This window comes from Mus caroli, chromosome 15, assembly GCF_900094665.2.
Source record: "Mus caroli chromosome 15, CAROLI_EIJ_v1.1, whole genome shotgun sequence".
In the NCBI taxonomy this organism is placed as follows: Eukaryota; Metazoa; Chordata; class Mammalia; order Rodentia; family Muridae; genus Mus; species Mus caroli.
The window spans coordinates 28,665,965-28,690,256 of NC_034584.1; the positions used below are offsets into that span (position 1 = coordinate 28,665,965).

The window sequence follows — 24,292 nt, forward strand, 5'->3', positions numbered from 1 at the left end:
GTGTGTGTGTGTGTGTGTGCACGCACACACACACAAAAGTGCACATGCATGTATTGGCAGAGAAAAAAAAGCTTTTTGTTTTCTTTATTGAGGTTGCTGATTGGGTATGACTTGTGGACATACAGCACCAAGTAAGTCACACTGCCATGAGGAAAAAGCACCCACCCTGGGATCAAGCAAATCTGGATTGATTGTCCTGGACTTTTCACTTCCCAACATCAATAACTTAATCCTTTTACTACACTAATTTGAGTCTTATTTTTGAATAACTTCAATCTGACTTTTACTCCCCGGTTATAGGTAGAGAAACCAGATCTTGCCAAAGCACTACATGCTAGATTACTACAATCTGGGACATGTTTGATTGCAACTCTTAGCTGTCACACTCTGCAGCTCCTCTGTTATTGCTCACACTGTAGGTAGTAAACCTCACATTGGCAAACACTTAGCAGTCAACCATTCTCAAGGTCTGTGGCTCAATCAGGTGAGCAATGGAGATTCCATATTCACTGTTCCTTCCTATTTCCAACTGAGTTTGTTTGGGTCACATAAGTCAGTACATTTTAACACAGACTCAGCCTGCTATATAGTGAGCAGGTTCTTCAGTCTTCATTCCCACTCTCTTTTCTTTGATCTACAACATTTTACTCAACTATTAGAACAGGCAGAAAAGAGAAATACAAGGGATGGCTGTACATCAGAACCTTCTCTTTATATGCTAACTTCAGACCATAGTCCTTGTTCAACCATGCCTGGGGAACATTGAAAATACTGACAGCAAAGACTGGAAAAGAAAAACACAGAGAGAGCAGATCCTGTGCGACAGCTCTCTGTACCGAATACCTCCAGGAAAGAGCTGACAAACCTGGGAGCACAGATAAGACCAACACTTCTACTCAAATTCCTGGCCAAAAGAGGGACACACTCAAAGCCATCAGGACACAGGAACCAAGGAAGAGCCTGGGACAGGATCCTTCTGGTTTCTATCTGCACCCCAGAGCTGACCCTGTGCCAAAGCTTTCCATACACATTTCCTCCTTGAGAGATCTGGTCCAGGAGTATTGACATACAGGCTTGCAGGAGGGACAAGTAACAGTCAGAGACAGCAAGACCACATAATGCCAGAGATAAACAAATGGTGAGAGGCAAGGCCTAGAACATAAGCAACGAAAACCAACACTACTTGGCATCATTAGGTTCTTCCAACCCAGTGAGCCCTGGATATTCAAATCACCAGAAAAGCAAGACTCTGATGTAAAATCACATCTAATGATGAAGATAGAGGACTTTAAGGCAGACATAAATAACCCCCTTAGAGAAATGCAGGAGAAAACAGGTAAGCAGGTAGAAGCTCTGAAAGAGAAAACACAAAAATCCCTTAAAGAAGTGCACAAAAACACAACTAAACAGGTGAAGGAATTGAACAAGACCATCCAGGATCTAAACCTGGAAGTAGACACAATAAAGAAATCACAAAGGGAGACAACCCTGGAGATAGAAAACCTAGGCAAAAGATCAGGAGTCATAGATGCAAGCATCAAAAACAGAATACAAGAGATAAAAGAGAGAATGTCAGGTGCAGAAGATTCCATAGAAAACATTGACACAATAGTCAAAGAAAATGCAAAATACAAAAACCTCTTAATTCAAAACATCCAGGAAATCCAGGACACAATGAGAAGACCAAACCTAAGGATAATAGGTATAGAAGAGAGTAAAGATTCCAAACTTAAAGGGCCAGTAAATATCTTCAACAAAATTATAGAAGAAAACTTTCCCAAACTTAGTAAGAGAAGCACATGAACATACAAGAAGCCTACATAACTCCAGATAGATTGGACCAGAAGAGAAATTCCTCCCATCACATGATAAGCCAGTCAAAACACCAAATCTACAAAACAAAGAAAGAATATTAAAAGCAGTAAGGAGAATTACACAAGATTTGTCACCAGAGACAACGAAAACTAGAAGATCCTGGGAAAGGTGTCATACAGACCCTAGGAGAACACAAATGCCAGCCCAGACTACTATACCCACCAAAACTCTCAATTACCATAGATGGAGAAACCAAGATATTCCATGATGTGATGGTTTGTATATTCATGGACCAGGAAGTGGCAACCATTTGGAGGTGTGGCCTTGGAATAGGTGTGACCTGGTGGGAGTAGGTGTGTCATTGTGGGTGTGGGCATAAGATCCTCACCCTAGTTGCCTGAAAGTCAGTCTTCCACTAGCAGCCTTTGGATGAAGATGTAGAACTCTCAGGTCTGCCTGCGCCATGCCTGCCTGGATACTGCCATGCTCCCACCTTGATGATAATGTACTGAACCTCTGAACCTGTAAGCCAGCCCCAATTAAATGTTGTTTCTATAAGACTTTCCTTGGTCGTGGTGTCTGTTCACAGCAGTAAAAGCCTTACTAAGACACATGACAAAACCAAATTTACACAATATCTTTCCACAAATCCAGTCCTAAAAAGGATAATAGATGGAAAATTCCAATACAAGGAAGGAAACTACACCATAGAAAAAGTAAGAAAGTAATCTTCTTTCAACAAACCCAAAAGAAGACAGGCACCCAAACATAATTCCACCTTTAACAAAACAAAAAAACAAACAAACAGGAAGGAACAATCACTATTCTTTAATATCTCTTAACACCAATGAACTTAATTCCCCAATAAAAAGATGTAGACTAACAGACTGAATATGTAAACAGGACCCAGCATTTTGTGGCATACAGGTAAAGCACCTCAGTGTCATAGACAGACACTATGTCAGAGTAAAAGGCTGGAAAACAAGTTTCCAAGCAATTGGTCCCAAGAAACAAGCTGGAGTACCCATTCTAATATCGAATAAAATTGACTTCCAACCCAAAGTTATCAAACAAGACAAGGAGGGGCACATCATACTCATCAAAGGTAAAATCTTCCAAGATAAATTCACAATTCTGAACATCTATGCTCCAAGTGCAAGTGCACAGTCATTCATTAAAAAAAAAAAAAACTTCACTAAAGTTCAAATCACACATTGTATCTCAAACAATAATAGTGGGAGACTTCAACACCCCATTCTCATCAATGGACAGATCATGGAAACATAAACTAAACAGAGACACGGAAAAACTAGCAGAAGCTATGGACCAAATGGATTTACCAGATATCTATAGAACATTTCATCCTAAAATAAAAGAATATACCTTCTTCTCAGAACCTCAAGGTACCTTCTCCAAAACTTCTCCAAAACCAGTACAAAACAGGCCTCTGTAGATATAAGAAGATTGAAATAATCCCATGCATCCTATCAGATCACCACAGACTAAGCCTGGTCTTCAATAACAACAAAAACAACAGAAAGCCCACATATACATAGAAGCTGAACCATGCCCTACTCAATGATAATTTGGCCAAGGAAGAAATAAAGAAAGAAATCAAAGACTTTTTAGAATGTAATAAAAATGAAGGCATAACATATCCAAACTTATGGGACACAATGAGAGCAATGCTAAGAGAAAAACTAACAGCTCTGAGTACCTCCAAAAAAGAAACTAGAGAGAGCATACACTAGCAGCTTAACAGCAGCTGTTAGTTTAAAAAGAAAACTCTAGAACAAAAAGAAGCAAATTCACCCAAGAGGAATAGACAGCAGGAAATAATCAAACTCAGGGCAGAAATCAACCAAGTAGAAACAAAAAGAACTATACAACGAATCAACAAAATCAGGAGCTGGTTCTTTGAGAAAATCTTTCCTTCCTTTCTTCCTTCCCTCCTGCTCTCCATTATTTCCTTCCTTCCTTCCTTCCTTTCTTTTGTTCCTTTTCTTTCTTTCTTTCTTTTGTTCTTTGTTGCTTTTTTTTTTTTTAAATCAAATATAGTCTAACAGGAGTCAAACTGAAAAAGGAAACTTCGGTTGAAAAAAAGTCTCCAGCAGATTGTCTAGTAGGCAAAAGATCATTGAGTATTTTCTTAACTGATGATTTACTATTGCAAGTGCCATCCCTGAACAACTGGAATAAGAAATCAGTCTATACAAGATAGTAATTCTGTTCCTTCATGACCTCTCCTTCAGTGCCTGCCTCCAAGTTCATGTTTGTTTTCCTGTCCTGACTACCTACCATTCATAATGTACTGTAAGATATAAGATGAAATAAACTCTTTCCTCTCAGAAGAAGGAGAAGAAGAACAAGAGGGAGAAGAGGAGGGGGACGGGGAGGGGGAGGGGAAGGGGGAGGGGGAGGGGGAGAGGGAGAGGGAGAGGGGGAAGTTGTTGTCAGGAAAGCTACATGTTACTTTGAGACAGTCATTCCAAATACATTTAAAATAATTATAAAAATCTGCCACAGAAAAAAAAATTATGATCCATAATCAAAAAAGTTACTACAGCTTAAACAGAAAACATTTCTTGCTCAGGACTGTCATAGCCACGGTTTACAAAACAGCTATTGATTAATGCAATAAGATGTCAATTTGATGTACATTCCTGAGGTCTTTTTATTTTTATCGTTTATGGTTTTGTCTTTTCTTCTCATTATATCAGGTATACATTGCTTTATAAACTATGGTAAAGATACCAACAATAAAATTTTAAAACTTTGTTAATTTAAAAAAATGTGATATTAAAAAAAAAAGTTGTGATATGTCTGATTCCTGAAACTCCCTAGCTCTCTATTTTATCATGCGATTTCTCTCTCATACACTTCCCATGATGTCACCTGCCATAATGAGAAGCAGACAGGAGGAGCTGAACCAAAGCCTTCAAAACTATAAGCAACAAACTTTTTCTCTTATAACAGTATCCAGTCTCAAATATTTCACTATAGTAACAGAAAATTGAGCAACAGAATGTTTTAAGTGAGCCAGCTAGAAAATATAGGCTTTGCAACTATGCAGAACATAAATCTAATTAGATGGGACCCAAATGGAATGCCACAAGGATTCAGCATAAATTCTAATTGTAGGCTCCTGCCTGAAAACAAACAAACAAACAAACAAACAAACAAACAAACAGCTGCCTCCTCATTCTACACTCTACATATTGGCAAGTAGAAAAAAAACTCTGAGATATTTGCCTGCTGGTCTGTTTACAACAATCAGAAAAGGAACTAATCTGGATATACCTCAATAGACGAATGGATAATGAAAATTTGGTACATATACACATGGAATTTTATTCAACCATAAAAAACTGAAATTTGCAAAAAATAGATGGATATGAAAAGTATATTATACAGAGTAATTCAGACTCATAAAAACAAAACATACCCAGTTCTTTTTTACATGGATCCTAGTTTGTATACAGGTATGCATAGTGATGACTGAAAATATGGATAAAACCGAAAATATCTAGGTAGGAGAGCATCAGATAAAAAGAGGTGCTGAAGGGGACCAAGAGGGTAAATGAGACATTAGGAGAAAACTCTGAGGGACTTACCAGGAGGATTGGAAAGACAGTGGTGGGGACAGTGAGACTGGAGGAGAATCTAACACAACATTTATTTTAAAAATGTTTAAAGAAAAACTCTGGGTTTTATACAGCTGATGAGATAGTTCAGATGGTGAGGACACCTGCCACCAAGCCTGACAACCTGAGTTCAATCCCCAATACACAAGTGGTGGAAGGAGAGACCCAATTCTGCCAAATTTGACAATTCTGACCACTACACCTGGTACGGTACACTCACACCATGAATACACACAAAATAAGCAAATGTGTTTTCTGATTACCTGAAAATATTCAAGTATAGGAAATCCACATAAAGATTCTCATTCCCCACTTCTCTTTGGAGACACAGCTACAGGAGGCCTGCATTTTCCTAAGTAAACAGTCAGCTAGAGCCCCAGAGTTGTTGCCTCTAACCTATACACAGCCTGCTTAACTTCTAGCCCAGGCACCAGCTCCTCATTTCTTAAGGTCTCAGACTGGGTTTGTCATCCTTATACTGAAAAATATTTTTGTTCCCAAATCTGTCTATAAATAGTTGAAAGTGGGTGAGAATGTATTCTGGTAACTGACTTACATTTAAGAGCTGTAAGAATGGGTGTGAATTTTTCAACCAGGCTATGTTTAATGCTGGGATCTGGCCCAAATGATTTTCTAAGTTTTCTTTTTATTCCAATTCCTTATACCTTATAAAAATATGGAAAGGATTAAGCTAAACCCCATAAGGTTACTGTAAAAGTACCTGGAACATGATAAGAAGCCTTGGATACTATGTAAAGCATTTACATTGTACAATGGTGTCACTAGATAATGTTCTTCTACCACCACCACATTCACACAGAAGATCTAATCCCAGCACCCCAGACTATCAAGAGACTATTCTTTAAAGGGTAATGGAAGTTAAAGGCATTAGGGTGGACCACAGTAATATATGGCTTGAGTCCTAGGAAGATGAGTTATGACATAAGACATACCAAAAAAGGTCATGTGAACACACAAAGAAGTCTATCTGTAGCCAAGGAAATATGCCCTCAGAAGAAAGCCTGGCAACCCTTAATCTTGAGCATCTGCCTTTCAGAATTGAGGGATTACTTTCTTTAGCTTTGAACCCTCTAGCCTGTGGTACTTTGTGCAGGAATAAAACTAATATAGATGTACATATAAAACAATCAAAATACTTCATACATTTACCAACATTTATTTGTCCATCCAACACTGCAGCACCTACTATGTTCCAAACACTGCCTGTCCTTGTATGCAGCATCTTTACCTTCATATAAGTTTATCTCTTTATCACACTCATATTTACTGTATGGGGGATGGGTACACAGTGACATGCATGTGAAGGTCTTGTAGGAGACATGAGACACGCATGAGACAACTTGCAAGAGTTGGTTCTCCACTTCACTGAGTTGGATCAAACTCAGGTCCTTAGGCTTAGCAAGAACTTTTTCCTATGGAGCTACCATGACAGCCTCTAACGGCACTTTCTTGTCAGTTAAAAACCAAGCTCTTTTTCTAATCATTTTCTGTGGTGTTTGGTCATTACTGAGGATGGCTTCTGATGGAAATTATCCTTTCTCTGGATGTGAAAGGAGCAGCATCAGAGAGCCTGACTCTGAAGACACTATATTGAGTTAGCCTTTGGAGTTCCTTGTGACTAGGCCAATATCTTTCCTCATTCTGACTTAGATAGTTTTTATGTGAAGCTAGGAGAAGTATGTTTTAAGTCTCCCTGTTAATTCTAACATGCAACCATGGTTGAAGACTATTACTCTAGTTTGAATGGACTTAAATTTTTTTTCAATTTTCTTTTTATTATTTCTTTGAAGGGCCTCTAGGGTCACCTCAGTTGCAACTCAAAGTACAGTCCTTATGTCACCTTCAAGCAATCACCTGGAAGCTTGCCTGACTACTAAATCAAAATCTACTTAACAGGATTCTCCACATAATTCAAATTCACTACAAGATGTTAGAAATATTGAATTCCCATGAGAAGTGCCTGGAAAACTCATTATAAACAATACTAGTTGTTTCCTCTAGAGTCACACAAAATACCAGGCTCTGGGAAGGGTCTAGGGAGCAGGATTTAAGTATTCTTGTGTAACTAGTCAGGCAAAGGCCTGAGGCCTGGGACCTGCTTACTTAGGCTAGTATACACCACTCAGTCCTTGCTTCAGCTCAGCTCCTGCCTCATAACCCTCCAATTATTACTTTGTAATATTAAATACAATGGTGACACAAGAATATTTTTTTATTTTTTTTCCATTGTACATGCACACTTGCAAGTATTTATGCCACTTAGGAACAGGGAAATAATCACATTATTACCAGGATATCAAATTATCAACTACAGAAACTAATGAAAAGATTATGTTGTATTTGATTATTTTCACAGAACACAGCAACCCTAACAGTTCATACAAGTCTCTATGTTACAAGGGAGAAAAGGGTCTCAAGTGCCTTACATCAGGGTCATAGGCAGATTTACAACATAATGGTCTCTTCTTTTGTATCTGTGGCAGAATATCCTCACCAATGCTCTTTTAAGTTCCACTAATTGTGAAGACTTATTTATGAGTCCCACTTCTAAAAATATCATCAGTTCACACAAAATTGACATTAGTGGACTTATTGTGATCATGAGAGTGCACATTTCATCTCAATGCCCCAGTCTCCCAAAGTAGATCCAGCTGCACTGGTATATGCACTTGGACTTTCATGGAAAATGCAGGAGGAAGAAGCTACAGATGACATTAGGTTACTCATTGCTTCTAGCTAGAAGGTACACAGGGTCCAGGGACCACTTTCTTCACTCTTATTTTTTGGAAATTTACATAATAAAGAGCAAAAGCAAACTTATACAGCTCTGTTTTCCTCATTAGACAAAAATACAAAATGTGGTAAGATTTTAGAGGGCAAATACTCAGCATTTAGCATAATCTTACACACTCTAGGATGTAACTTCTACCCAATATAGTAATATTACTTTTAGTTTGTTTCTGTAATTACAAAAAAAAAATAATAACTAACAATGATGAAGACTGCCCAGAGCTCTGAATCCATCCTTGCCCCGGCATCTTGTTTACCAACACCTTTAACTCTCCCATCCCAACCCTGAGTAAGGTCTCTTCTGTCACCTTCATCACTAAGAGATGAGATCACTATCTCTGCAGCTTCACAATGCATTTCTATCAAGTTTTACTGGCCCACTCAATACCAGGTTCATACCTATCTTGCCCGGATTCCCTTGCCTATTTTCTTCTTACCACTAAATCAAGGACCCCCTCACAAAGGTTAGAATGAAGTCTTCCATACTAGCATGGGGGCTGGCTTACAGAGTTCTACTTTCCACAGAAGATAAGTCAGAACACAGACAAACTTTGGTAGAGATGGTCCAGCTCAGCCTGCACACTTACCAGAAATATCTAGAACAGGTTCTGCCTGTCCTGTCCCCAGTAAAACCTTGGGATTCTTCCATAGTGAGTACATTTGGGCTAAGAAACAAAGACAGCAAAGCACTACTGAGTGGGAAAGCTGGGGGCTGGGGACCCCAGTGGCATAGGCTATCAAATGAGACAAAAGGAAGAAGCCCCTGGGTCTTAAAAAGGAACAGACAGAAGGCACAACAAGAGACCACAACACTGCTGCCTTAGGGTTTCTAATTCTAGCAGATGCATACAACTTTAGAACTACTGAACAAAGCCAGGATTCAGGACCTATGTCTGACCATAGACTCTCTTGAGGCCTTTTGGTTTTTCTTTATCCTATCTCAGCCTACTACATGAGTGAGCAAAGGAAGCCCCTTCATGCCTCCTAACTGTATGTAGAAAAGTCTGGTTGATGATTTTTTTTTTTTGTCTGCACTGTGATGCTATTTTAAAAGGCTGGGAGAGCTTCATAAGGAGAGTAGGAAGTCCCAAGGTAGGTTGATAGGGAAGGAGACTAAGTTGCATGAAGGTGTGACATAAACATGGGCATAGAAATGAAAAATCTCTCTTCCTCAAAATTCCTTCTTGCCCCTTCTTAGCAAGGAATAAGAGAAATGGCACAGATACCCAGTTGATAAAGATGTGGTCCAAAGCTCTACTCTTCTCGGGGTTCACAACATGATAGCAACAAGCATATGTTCACAAATGCCAGGCTGCCCACCAGTCTGACAAGCAGTAGGTTTTCTAAAGTCTGGGGAAGGTGGGTTTGTAGCTCATGCATTGGGAAGGTACCTGGGTCCATAGGCAGTTCTTGAGGTCTTTGATAAACAAGATGGAGCCAATAACACCGACCTAGCCAAAAGGCAATAGGCTTACTGCAGCCAGGCATAGCCAGACTATGAGGAGGGTTCACTTGTGGACTGTCTATGAGGCAAGAAGAGATGTATGATGTGAACAGAACATACTCTTGTTTTCCCTTGTCCTCATCCACACCAGTGGTTTGCTGGACCTAGGCTGAAGTGGGAAACAAAATAGGAAGAACCTTGGTTGATGTCTCCATACCCACAGAATAAAAGCACTGGCTTCATTTTGTGATAGCAATGGAAAATCTTGCCACTGATAACATGCATGGTTAAAATGGACACAAAGCCCAGCCTGACTGGCCATGAAGTAGCATAGCTTGAATATCTATCTGGACAATGACTCAGAATGTCCAGGTGAAAGGAAAGCGGGAAGAGCTAGAGCTAAGAATAGGGACTGGATAGAGAAAGTCATATATCCGAAGTGATTGATACACAAACAGTGAGAATGTCACACGCGCAACACTGTTGTGACAAGGTGAGGTCATGGGGAAGCAGAGAATATTATCACAAATGTCACATTCTTGAAGATAAGTCCAAAGTGGCTACCACGTATGGTACGAACAGAAGGCAGACAACCAAACCCACGTGGTCAGCCTAACAGGTCCAGCAAGAGGTCGGTAGGGAGATCTGTGCCGGATCAGTTGGGCTGCCTCACTGCAGGTGCAGGGCTCTGTTTTGCTGGACCTGGCCTTTCTTCCTTTCCTTTCTCTCCACGGGCTTCTTCACTGATCAGGTAGTACTGTAGAGGATTGGGCCACAGGTCCTCATTAATTATCTCAACAATCTTGTCAGACTCAATAGAGCTGTGATTTGAAAACCACCCAAAGAAGCTACCATTGTTTTCTGGGTTTTCCTTGCTTAGGGATTGTAGATCATGGCCTGGGAGCCACTGGATTGGAGCTGAACGAGACACCACTTGACCGGATGGACCACACCCATATTCCTTAATGAGCACCTTATTTTGGAAATAGGGGTTTCGGCCAAAGTAGAACTTGATTTTGTAGCCCAACCTGGCAAGGCCAAGTTCTTCCACCTCCAGTCTGTTCAAATAGCTCAATACCTCCTTATCTTTGGTATTCAGAAAAGCTGACAGCTGGGGATGGTTCTGAAAGGCTTGCCCCCAGAAGCCCGGAATGCTCTGGATGAGGAGGTTCCGGCGCTCTAAGTGGTGAAGTCGCAACTGGCCAAACTTGCGGGAAAGCCTGAGATATGCCCTGTCAGCCTGTGCGTTCATGGTCTCTAGCTTTAGCTGGACCGTCTCTAGGGTATCCATGCTGCCCACTGTCGCGGGAGACCCTGCCCCAGCATGCTTCTCTGTCATCTTTTTTTCCTCCCCCACTGGAGCAGCGGCGCACAGCCCCGCAGAGGCCATCTTCGGCTTCCCACTAACTGTGGCCTGAGGTCCCCTCCCCGTGGCGCTCCGAGTATCTGGGGCCTTCCTCCCGGGGACTCGCCGATTTCCAATGCGGGAGCCGCGTCGCAGCTTCGCCAAGGCTCCCACGGTTCCCACGAAGCTGGTGTCGCTGGTCAGGCGCTCGGCGAGGGAACGGGCCCTCTCCAGGTCCGGATCAGGGGCCTCCAGCCCGCGCTCGCCTGCAGCCCGAGCCCGCAACGCCAGGCCGCAGTCCAGCGGGAGGCGGCAGGCCGCCTCTTCCCGCGGCTCGGCTGGTTCCGCGCCTCCCTGAGCAGCGCCGGCCTGCACCTGCGCGGCCGCCCCGCAGTCCTCCTCGAGCCGCGGGCTCTGTGGCGGCTTTTCGTCGTGCCAGGCGTCTTCCGCAGCGGCCCGGACGCGGGCTCTGGCCCGGCCTTTGCCCCGGCCTTTGGCGCGGGAAGACTTTCGACCCCTACTACGTCCGCTCATGGTGCCAGAGAACAAGGTTTCAAAGCCGCTACCAGCCCAGGGGCTCTACAAAGCTGGCCTCTCCATGGCAACCGTGACGTCACCACGGCAGGACCCACTGCACCCAGTGATTGGCTCCGCTCAGCGGCTGCGTAGCAGCCCACCCTCACAAGCTACACACCCTTAGTCTTATATTGCAGTTAGAAAGTTAGTTTCCACCTGTGCTTGGCCTTGGTAGTGTTGCTGACTCATCTCCTATCACTGATAGCAAGCGTGTCCCCAGGGGTTCATAAGTCAGAGCCATTGCTCCTACAGTGACATCATAAAGGCACCCACTACCGTCTCCATCAATTTTCTAAGTATTTTTCCTCTTTTGTTATTTTCTGTGACATCTCTCATAATTAATTGGTCATCGACATGTCTGTCTCATCACATAATTATTCTACTGTAAGATTTGTCCCAACGATTCAACTCTAGGGAATGTGAAAGCCAGAACCATAATATTTATCTAAAATGACTTAGAAAGAATAAAAAAGTAACAGGAACTAATATTGTATAATCATACATACAAGGCATTTTACTGAATACTAATTTTGCATTATCTCTGTTCTTGAAGGAGGTATTCTTGTTCCCAGTTTCCTGATTAAAATGGCAACTGAAGGGCTGGTGTTACATTTCAGTGATAAAACAGTTACTCAGCATGGGAAGTCCTGGATTCGGTCCTTAGTGAGGAGGAGGAAGAGCAGGAGGAGAGGAGAGGGATACTAAGGAACATTCTGGAGACTATACAGCTAAGGAGAAGAAGCCTTGACCTAATTATGTTACCATGCTACCATAATCTGTTGGTCCTTTGCAAAAGGCTATGGTGACTCCTAAGCTGTTCAGCATGTTAACAAATTCCAAACTCCTTGCCTAGGCACAAATCCTCCAGCTGCCTCAGGTCTACACAGAGTGATGCTGTGAGTCCCAGTCCAGATCCAGAAATAACAGGCCTGGGTCCAAGCTCCTGTAATTGGGATAGGACACACATAGAATAAAAATACCAATCTAGGAGTAGAGAAGGATTTCCAGGTGAGATTTTTGAGACAGGGTTTACAGGAGTAGTGAGGGAGGGAGCCCTAGAAACTTTGCATAGCCTACAGAGAATCAGCCAGACAACCTGGCTAGCACTCCAAAGAAACCTCAGATCCTATAGCAGGGCTACAGGACCATGAGTACTGAGGGAATGCATGACAAATGTGAAGAGAAACTTTCTGAGTGGATCTTCCAGGTTCAAGCACAACACCCTTGCAGTGAAGAACAGAGAAGTAAGCCTAGCAGTTGGGCAGGATATGGAAGCTGGCTCAAGGTGCACAAGAACTACTGGATCAGAAACTAAATGTTAACAAGCTCTCGGCCGGCTTTTATTTTTATTTATTTTAGATATTTTCTTTATTTACATTTAAAATGTTATACCCTTTCTTTGTTTCCCCCTATCCCATCCCTCCTACCCCCCTGCTTACCAGCCCACCCACTCCTGCTTCCCTATTCTGGCATTCCTCTACACTGGGGCATTGAATTTTCACAGGACCAAGGGTCTCTCTTCCCATTGATATGCCACAGGGCCATCCTCTGCTACATATGCAGCTGGAGCCATGGGTCCCTCCTACTCTTTGGTTGGTGGTTTAGTGCCTGGAAACTCTGGGGGTACTGGTTGGTTCCTATTGTTGTTCCTCCTATGGGGCTGCAAACCCCTTCAGCTCCTTGGGTACTTTCCCTAACTCCTTCATTGTGGATCCTGTGCTCAGTCCAATGGTTGGCTGAGAGCATCCACCTCGGTGTTTGTCAGGCACTGGCAGAGCCTCTCAGAAGACAGATATATGGAGCTCCTGCCAGCAAGCACTTGTTGGAATCCACAATAGTGTCTGGATTTGGTAACTGTATATGGGATGCATCCCCAGCTGGGGCAGTCTCTGGATGGTCTTTCCTTCAGCCTCTGCTCCATACTTTATCTCCGTATCTCCCACCATGGGCATTTTGTTCCTTGGGCAGCTTTTATACACATTAAATTTTAAGTGTAGAAGCCGGGGTTGGGGAGGTTGCTCTGAAACTAAGTAATAACTGTAACTAACCAATACATGTGAGTCACGTTCTCCAAAGGCCTGCAGTTGCCTGCCAAGCTCCAGCTCTGAGAGGTTTCCCCTCTAACCTTCTGTCCTATGCTTTCTCCAATACTCTGGTCTCCTGCCTCAGAATCTTTATTCTGGTGCTTCCTTCTTCAAGTGCTCAGTCTACCACATGTGGTCTGAGGCCCTATACACTTACATTTCTCACTATTAAAGCCAACACATGTGAAATGGTCAACTCTTTTCCATTTATGCTTTTTTTTTTTTGTCTCCCATAATACCTATCAACTTCCTACACTCTGCCAGTAGTTTGGGGTTTTTATATATAAACTTTAAAGAATACACATTTATTTAGTGTGTGTGTGTGTGTGTGTGTGTGTGTGTGTGTGTGTTAGTGTAATGGTAACACAGTGCAGGTGTGGAAGTCAGAAGACAATTTTGGGGAGTAGGCTCTCTTGAGTCTGAGTCTTTCTTGTTGTTTTTATTGCTCTGTGTACTCTATGTGTCTTGCCAGAGTTTCTGGACATTTCTCCTGTCTCTGCCTCCCATCTCACCATAGGCATACTGAGATTGTAGATGCAGTGTAAGACACTGCACTGGGGGTCTGGTATTGTTTGTTTGTTTGTGTTTATGTGTGCTCCATGGATTGAACTCAGGTGGTCAGGCTAGCACAGCTGAGTCATCTTAGGGACCCATGGTTTATTGTTTGTCTCCTCTCCAGAATGTCACCTCCATGAACAAATGGTCTCTGTTATGTTCACCATATCTTCAGTTTCTGCATACAAATGACACTTAATCATTGATTCAAAAGGATCAACTTCAGCAGAGTTTTTAAAGAAAGTCTATAACTGAAGTTTTAAATTCAAAATACTCCCTTTTCTCCACAGAAGCAAAGCTATTGGTAAAAGCTATATTCTTAAATCAATCTGTGGGAACATATTAAACTCTACTTTTGACCAAAACTCTCTTTTGTTGCAGAGGACTCCTCAGGGACAATGTATAAGTGAAAATCTGGAGTGACAGATGAAAATTTTGAGTTGAGAGAATTGCTATTTGACTAATAGGGATTAACTAGTTCAAAGATCGCCTTAAATCCTTGTTGAAGGCCTTTCCTAACCACGCTTCATCATGCTTTCCCTGCTCAGCTCAGACTACAGTAAACAGTTCTGACTTGGACCTCACAGGGTGCTGGCTCACTGTACTATTTGTTTAGCAGTTAGACACCACAGAATTGCTTCTTAAACTGGATAATTATAGTTTGGACTCTAAATCTCAGATAAATATTGAGTTGAAGCAACTGGCATCCCTCTACAAATTGGGGCACTTCTGTGAGCACTTGAGGCTTAAGACATCTCTGTTGTGAAGAGTCATAATCCAACATCAGTACCTGCATTGTATAACTCACTAGAGGCTAAGCTACTGCAGGATTAACAGCAGCCAGGCCAGTGCAAACACAGTTTAGTGTACAATCTACCTTGAGCCTTGTCTCATACTGTCACATAGATCAGCATCAGGTAAGTAGAGACAAATGAGAGACTAGCTAGCACCCTGTACAGAAATGCTCTGATCTGGGTCACCCAGTCCCTGTACCTTTTGCATTTAAAAGGCTAGTCTACAGTGATGAACTGAATTTTCTTCATGGATATTAATAACAAATTTTATGTGATTGTAGCTTAGGTTCCTACTTAGATAGGTAACTGTGTAAAAGGGACTATGTAGCTTTTTATTTTTATCTATTGAAGCCCCAAGTATGGAGCTTTACACATGCTAGTGATTGTGATGAAAGTTCGCATTTACTTGTACTTTATACATTGCCAAGTCTTAACTCATTTAATCCCCATAGCTACCCTATGGGGAAGAAACAATTATTTCTTCCATTTAAAGATGGGGTGACTGCTACACAAACTGGTTCAGTAGCTTCTCTAATGTTACACAGCCAGAAAGTGCTCTTCACAAAGGTATTTCTTTTTTTTTTTCTGTTGATGTTTCTTTTTTTTTAATTAGATATTTTCTTTATATACATTTCAAATTTCAAATGCCATCCCGAAAGTTTCCTATACCCTCCCCCCACCCCCGCCACCTTTCTTCTACCCACCCACTCCCGATTCTTCGCCCTGGCGTTCCCCTGTACTGGGGCATATAAAGTTTGCAAGACCAAGGGGCCTCTCTTCCCAATGATGCCCGACTAGGCCATCTTCTACTACATATGCAGCTAGAGACACGAGCTCTGGGGGTACTTATTAGTTCATATTGTTCCACCTATAGAGTTGCATACCCCTTCAGCTCCTTGGGTACTTTCTCTAGCTTCTCCATTGGGGGCCCTGTGTTCCATCTTATAGATGACTATGAGCATTCACTTCTATATTTGCTAGGCATTGGCATAACCTCATACAAGACAGTTATACCAGGGTCCCTTCATCAAAATCTTGCTAGCATATGCAATAATATCTGGGTTTGCTGGCTGATTATGGGATGGATCCCCGGGTGGGGTAGTCTCTGGATAGTCCATCCTTTCGTCTTAGCTCCAAACTTTGTCTCTGTAACTCCTTTCATGGGTATTTTCTTCCCTATTCTAAAGAGGAATGAAGTATCCACCCACACAAAGGCATTTCAACTCCAACATTATGCTATTCCATAGTGGCCCATGGTGTCAAATTACAGCTTGAAAATCTAATTGCTCCAGTACTTTAATTGCTTTTTTCCTCTCTAACAAGTATTTTCAAAATTATATCTATGCATGCATATCTATTTACATGCATAGGTTAACATATACATAATATATACAGCAAGTACTTGTCAAATGCTATAAATTTATCAAATGTTGTGGCAATATTCTTGACATTGCCGTAATCAACATGAATGAGTTTATTCTCAACAGCCAGTAAGGGGAACATAGCCCTTTTGTTTCTTTTCTATTTGTGGTAAGCATTCTCTGACTATCATTAGATAAATATAAATTTATCATGTACTCAAGGGACAAAAGATATGAATTCTTCCTAAGTTACATGCACACAATTCTTCTTATTATGGTATTTTATTATTGGCAAATATTTACTAGAAACTTAAAAATAAAGCAAGATACTATAACTAGGTTTTGCTTTTGTCTGAAAGTCTGGTTCCTTCTGTTCCCTTTAAAGTCAACTTTCCTCAAATCATAGAAATTAATGAATTTGGAAAAGGACATCCCAGCTGCCCAATCTATTCCCCAGCCAAGGGAACAACATTTCCCACAGTCTCACTAGCAGAGTTTCAGGATGCCAGACTTGACATTTTTAGCAATGGAGTTTTTCTCTGCTTCCCTAAAGAGACACTTCCAGCATCATTGGATGGCAGTGAGTACTGCATGCTGTGGGGAATTTTGCCAGCTAACCTCCAGATTCTAGAAGGGCATGGAAAAGAAAGCAGTGCCAAGGGAATATTTTCAAAGCCAAAAAAAGGAGAGAAAAATTTAACCTTTTATGGTAAATAGCCAAACTATCTGAACTTAAAATCTTAAACAATGTTCATAGCTTTTTCAGATCCTCCAAAGTCTAAAATCCATAGTAGACCACAGACTTATCTCAGTTCATTCACATAAGCAGCTGTAGAATATTTTAAAGTATTTCCATGTGTGTTTTTCTTTCTTGGAATCTCTTATTCTGTAACACCAACACTTTAAAAAACTCTTTAGACTAGAAAAGGGGAAATACCTAGGGGAAAAAATACATATGCATATATACATATTATACATATATATGTACGTTTATGTTTCAATGCTATTACACCATAAATAATCTCTCTCTCTCTCTCTCTCTCTCTCTCTCTCTCTCTCTCGTGTGTGTGTGTATGTGTGTGTGTGTGTGTGTGTGTGTGTGTGTGTGATAGCTACTTTTATGACAAGTTGACACAAGCTAGAGCCATCTGAAAGGAGAGAACCTCAGCTGAGAAAATGTTTCATAAGATCCAGCTGTAGAACATTTTTTCAGTTAGTGATTGATGTTGGAGGGCTGAGCCCATTGTGGGTGGTGCCATCCATAAGTTAATATTCCTGGGTTCTGTAAGAAAGCAGACTGAGCAAGCCGTGTGAAGCAAGACAGTAAGCAACACCTCTCCATGGCCTCTCCATCAGTTCCTGCCTTCAGGTTCCTGCCCTGATTTTTGAATTCCTATCCTGACTTCCTTTAGTGATGGGCTAGAATGTAGAAGTGTACACCAAATAAATTCTTTGCTCCCCAGCTTGCTTTTGGTCATGATGTTTCATCATAGCAAGAGTAACCTATAACTAGAATAATATGTATATGTGTATATATGGTAAATCATAAATTGTCTTCATGAACTACAAGTGCATAGATTTGTAACATTTACAATAGAAAAAGTAAAGCATGTTGTGAATAACGAGCTATTTCTTCATTGCACAAAGAGAAAGACCTTTATCCAGTCTGAGGTTAGAGAGCTTAGAGGAAATCCAGAGACTGGCAAACTGGAATAGAATCTCTAAAAAGGAACTCACACACTGACCCTCCAGGGTCTTCAAGGGTTAGGACCCTTGAAGAGTCAACAAAGCCCCCTCCACCAGGTTTCCTCAATAAGACAGAGATGTGAGATTAAGTAAAAATCATTCTCAACAAATGGAGCTCAAACAAGTTCTACCCAACGGCTTCCCACCAATAAAGGACAAAGAAGTGTGTTGGGGCACACAGGGGAACATCAATAAATGGGCTTCTGAAATGGCCTGACATGCCCACTATTGACCCTATTCACATGCCTCAGAACCCTGAAAGGGAGAGAAGAACAGCCATAAATTCTTTGAACCAAGAAAATCACAAAGTTTGGCTATGATCTGATCATCTAATTGGGTCTTGCAATGTGCCCACAGATGGTACAGAATAAAGAACAATAAAAAACTCTGTAGGGGACATGTCTCATTAATATATACATGGAAGTAGAAGATTTCAAAGACCAGTCAGTCCAGATAAACCCAGCAGAGACCATCAAAGAGAGGAAATACACAGCAGATCTTTTCATTAGTGACATGATGGATAATTCTTAGTCCCTGAGTCATAAAAATAAATAAAGACCAATCAAAATGACTGCATAGTTTATATCTATTTGAGTCACTTAAATTGCCAATTTAAGTTCACCCAAATTGTGTAAATATTGCAATTATAAAAATACATGCTTACTACAATGTTATTGCCTAGACCATACCCACTACCTAATCTATTTATAATTTTTATAAAATCAAAAACTATTCAAAGAAGGCTTGGAAGGGGCTGAAAAGACGGTTCAGCAACTGAGAGTATCTAAGCTCCTCTCACTCACATCAGAGGCTCGTGGGTGCTTTAACTCTAGCTCCTTGAGATGCAACTTCATTTTCTGGATCTCAGTGGGCACTTGCACTCACATACACCTAACCCCCCCCAACACACACACACAAACAAGATTGAGTTTTCAAAATAAATTTTTTGAAATGAAGGTCTTGTAAAACATGACGATGGAAGAAAATGTGAAGAGACATAGTATATTCCAAGTAAATTTTACTGCTCAAACAAAACTAAGTGTTCTACAAGGAAGTCTCCCATTTGTTGGGTATAGACTGGGCTTAGAAGAATAGGCACGAAGCCCTTACTTACTGAGCATAGGTTGTTTATTTGTTCATTGGTATTAGGGTATAAGGGTAATAACATATTAGGTATAAGTCCCAGGCCTTGTGCATGCCAACTAAGCACTCTATCACTAATCTGTATCCCTTGTCCTTTCATTTTTACTTTTTACCTTGAGATAAGGGGCCTCACTAAGTTGCCCAGAGTAGTCTTGAACTTCCTCTGTAGTCCAGGCAGATCCTGTACTTGTGATACTCCTGCCTCATCTTTCAGAATAACTGGGAGTAAAGGCCTGAAATATTGGACCTAGCAAGGTTATTGCTTTTAATGAATGATTTTTTTCATTTTTTTCCTTAGGTATTTTCTTATTTTACATTTCCAATGCTATCCCAAAAGTCCCCCATACCCCCACCCACTCCCACTTCTTGGCCCTGGTGTTCCCCTGTACTGGGGCATATAAAGTTTGCAAGACCAATGGGCCTCTCTTCTGCTACATATGCAGCTAGCGACATGAGCTCTGGGGGTACTGGTTAGTTCATATTGTTGTTCCACCAATAGGGTTGCAGACCCCTTTAGCTCCTTGGGTATTTTCTCTAGCTCCTCCATTGGGGGCCCTGTGTTCCATCCATTAGCTGACTGTGAATGATTTTTTTTTTTTAAATTTATCCTGTTCTTGAATTCTTCTCAACTTATCTAGGCAAGCATTGTCTCCAGGGAGATCAGAAGTTTATAAAAGCCAAACTTCCCTTATGGGTAAGAGCTCAACACCTTTTTCTGAATTTCTATTTCTGCAGCAAACAACTCTCAACAATTGCCAAAAACAAAATAAATTTGTTCTCAGTCAACAATGCTGTCTGATGTCTATGGCAAAAAAAAAAAAAAAACAGTAGAACATGGTTCTGCCTTCCTTTCCATCTCCTTTTATGTTGCTCAAAAGTGATTGTTGGTATTATAGTCTTAAATAGTATATATTATTATATGCATCCATATATTAGGATACTTGTTCCTGGCTGGTCTAGCGATTAGGGGGAGTGACATTGTTGAAGATGTGTCACATGGAATCATCTTTGCATTTTGAAGTTTCAAAAGGCCAGGCCAGTTCCATCTGTCCCCATCCCTGAAGATTGGAATATCAGCTCTTAGCTACTGATTCAGCAAAATACTCGAATGTATTTTAACATGATGTTCATGGACTAGCCCTCTGAAACTGTAAGCCCCCAGTTAAATGTCTCCTTTTATAAGTCACTTTATTCATAGTGTTTTGTCACAACAATAGTATGGGAACTAAGACATGTCCCAACAACAACACCTCAATTATAAGTACAGAAATGTGCTACAGAATAAAAGAAAGTGAGGTTGTAAAATCATTGCTTGATAGGATGATAGGAGGAAAACATTTAATTGGGATCTGTACCTGAGATTTCTTGGGCTATTCCAGAAAATTTTGGCAAAGAGTGAAATAACCTCTCCCTTATATCTGTAGACATCTTCCATGAATCACACCTGATTTTGAGAGTACAGAAGGAAGCATAATGCTGCAAAGAGTGACTGGAACCTGAATGGAGTTAGGTCATGGGGCAAGGACTGGGAATGAACTCTGTTTGGTAACCTACCCATTTTATACACCAGCCTGAAAATAATAGAGGTGAAACAGTCCATTAGAAGACTTCACTCTGACTCTAATGAACTTGTAGTTTACATTAAAGACATAGAAGAATTCATAATGATAAGATTATGCTGAGCTTTATTTAATGAGCATGTATTTTGGAGCTAAATATTCTTTGTTGCATTAAAGCTTGGGTTCGTTGTTCCATTTTAGTTTATTTGGGCTAATTTAACTTAAGATTCTCCTTGGAATGCTCATTTGGTAACTCATTCTGCAGTATAGTACCCTACTCTAGTAAGACATTTTTTAAAAAGCACTTAAAAGTTAATAGGCAAACAAAAGTACAAATGAAATTCAAGAGCTTGGAAGTCCAGAATAAACAACATGGTGAAGAACCCAAATACATCCATTCCATTTATGTTCATCTTCTTCCTAATGATATGCCATGAACTTGATTCGGACCTTTCATCCACTCATAGAAAGGAGACACAATGGGTAGTAACATTCATAATGTTAGTATTATTGGTTGGGATGGAGGACAAGATTAGCTTCTCACAGAAAACACATCCATTTGCTCTACTAAGCACACAAAGAGTATTAAGATGAGAAGTCCTTGTGAGATTCTAACAATCTCCATCTCCATGGACCATATCCTATAAGCCCCAGCATTGTAGACTAGTGAGCAGGACAGCATTCAGTAAAAGCAAATCCACAGTGGATCAGATCCAAATCCAAACTCACCAAACCAAAGGGAAGAGTTACAGACTTTAAAGAACACACAATTAGCCTCTGCATGCACTTTATCTATGATGGTTTTTCACCCTGACGAGAGCCTGGAGCCTGGGTGTTAGCTGCAGTAGACATCACACAAGGAGTAAACTAGAGCATTCTGTCTGCGCCCTGCTCCCAGAGGGGCACAGAGCTTTGCTGAGGGACACGTGCTTTCTTCCCTCTTTTCCTCTGCCCCTTTTGTATTCTTCAAAAATTATGTCTGAAGAAGTTATTTCTGTTGTTTTAAAAGCTGTTTTTTCTACCAAGGCCTCCCCTGCTATAATTAAGACTGAGTCCTAGTGAAGTTAAAGTTTCATCTGCCTACCAGAGCTCCTCTGTGCTTCTGTTTCTCTACTGTGTCAGAGGTGATTACCAGAATTAGGGTTCCAGGGCAGGGCCAAAGAGGGAGAACAAGGCCTATCCCATGACCTTAAGTAAAAGTGAGTATAGGGATAACATGGCTCAGACTGGCAGGTACCACTCAGTCCTATGTGATTGTTGACACAGAGAAATCACCCATTTTCTCGTGGACTTTCTCATTTTGTAAAATCCACTGAGAACCAAACAACCCAGTTCAGCTTACAGATGCCCCCTCACAACCCAGTTCTGCACTCTTCTGAAATTTCACATGAAATCATTAACAAATCTCTGGATATTATTTGAATTGCTTGAAAGAAGAGACTCTCGTGATGCCTTTGAAAACAAATATGATGCTGGAGTCACAGGTGGGATCTGCCTTAGGTATTAAAGTAGATGGGGACTTGGTGGTACCTGGAGAACATTTGTAGAAGTAAGAAATTATCTAGTAGTAGTAGTCCTATTTATTGCCAAGTAAAGTTTCTCTCCATTAACATTTTTAATTTCAAAGATGACCTCTATTTTTTTGTTTGTTTGTTTTTTGTTTTTTGAGACAGGGTTTCTCTGTGTAGCCCTGGCTGTACTGGAACTCACTCTGTAGACCAGGCTGGCCTTGAACTCAGAAATCCTCTTGCCTCTGCCTTCGGAGTGCTGGGATTAAAGGCGTGCACCACCACTGCCCGGCTGACCTCTATTTCTAAAGGTTTTCTTTTGACACAAAATTTCCAAGCTACCCCTTGTTTCTTACCATGAATAATGTGGACTCCACAAATGTTTTCTCTACCATACAGCATGACAGCTTTTCAAGATAGCTCAACAACATCTGCCCCCTTAACTGTACTCAGCAACTACATCTGCAAATGTTTACAGAGCAACTAGTAGGCTTCTGACATAAGTGTCAGCCTGAGTGACTAATGATACCTCTTTGGATACATGTTTTTCTTCCTCAACTTAATCAATGCCTGTATAATTGATCAGGTGGGCCATATGGTCCCTCTGATTCACAGATTAAGACAATTAGGATACCAGCTAGGTAATTGCTCAGGCCGGCGTTTTTCATAATGTCGACAAGCAAACTTCATGCTTTGTCTTCCTTGGAAAAAGCAAGCTCCATCTGGTCGTGGGCATGATTCAGAACTAATCCACATAATGTCTAGAGAAAAGTGAGTCTAACACTATGTTTAGACAAAATATTGAATACAAATGAATTGGTGTGGCAGTAAATTTGTGAGAGCTTCCAGCTCAAATTCTGGATTGATATGGAATAGCAGGAGTCTACCGCAAGAACACTGTGACCAGTCCTGAGACGGATTTACAGATACCATGGGTGTAAAATGCAAGAACTGGAACCTTAAGTGGACAGCTTTCTCTAGGACCACTGCTCAATAGTACAGCATCCCTCCTGTTTCTTGCCTTCTGTCACTCAGGGCAGGACACCTCTGAGGTGCAGAACTTTTCTAGCCCTGAGTCTAATATATATGTGGAGCAGAGGAAGTAAGAAAAAGCCTAGAAATACAAGCCCAAATAAGAAAGGACATATCTGATCAACATGTAGAAAATGTTCTTTCCACACGTTAATCCTACAATTTCAGGAGAATATAAGCAAATTAAGCAGTAGAACTATTGTTTTGATACCACTTTGCAATTATATGATTAAGTACATAATTTATAGTTTGAAAAAACAGATCACTTATGCTTCTCTCAGTGACGTACATTTTTAACTCCAAGCCCCTGCATACCACTAGAGGAACCCATTGCAGCAGGAACAGTCCTAGAAATGATGGTGGACACCAGCTGCCTTCCACAGACTTATGAACATTAGAGACTCCTGAAGTCCCTAGGCATCCTTCCCAGCACACACAAAGAGAAGAGCAGATATGTAGCAAAATACCCCTGGGAATCGAAATAACATCATCCCTCCTGTTTCTTGCCTTCTATCACTCAAACCAATTAAAAATAAATAAATAAAATTATCTTAAAAAGCAAGCAACAACAATCATTGTCCCCATTTATAATCAAACCAACAATGTTTATCATAAATAACTCCATATGCCCAATGTATTATTATAGTAAATGAATTATTTTCAGCATCAAGAGAGTTTATGTGACATTCTATGGATGGTGAAAGAACTCATTTACCATAAGAGATTTCTGGGGGGCTAAGGATCATGTAGTGTGATCCGGAGTCCTCTGAGGGCCTAGCCTCTTGGCCTTATTTCACCATTCAACAGTGGCAAAACAAAAACAAAAAACAAAAAACAAAAAACAAAAACAAAAACAAAAACAAAAAAAAAGAAGA

General features: G+C 40.9%; 1 protein-coding gene across 2 annotated transcripts in view; it reads right to left on the reverse strand.

Annotated features, from left to right (window-relative positions):
• The window catches only part of Tspyl5 (TSPY like 5), a 26,575-nt gene extending 14,937 nt beyond the window's left edge, over positions 1 to 11,638 (reverse strand). For both annotated transcript variants that reach the window (XM_029470155.1, XM_021183797.2), the window contains exon 1: positions 9,662 to 11,638. In XM_029470155.1, the coding sequence (XP_029326015.1) occupies positions 10,370 to 11,593 (1,224 nt within the window). In that variant the 5' untranslated portion in view covers positions 11,594 to 11,638 and the 3' untranslated portion in view covers positions 9,662 to 10,369. The remainder of the gene's footprint in view (positions 1 to 9,661) is intronic.
• Between the last annotated feature and the right edge of the window lie 12,654 nt (positions 11,639 to 24,292).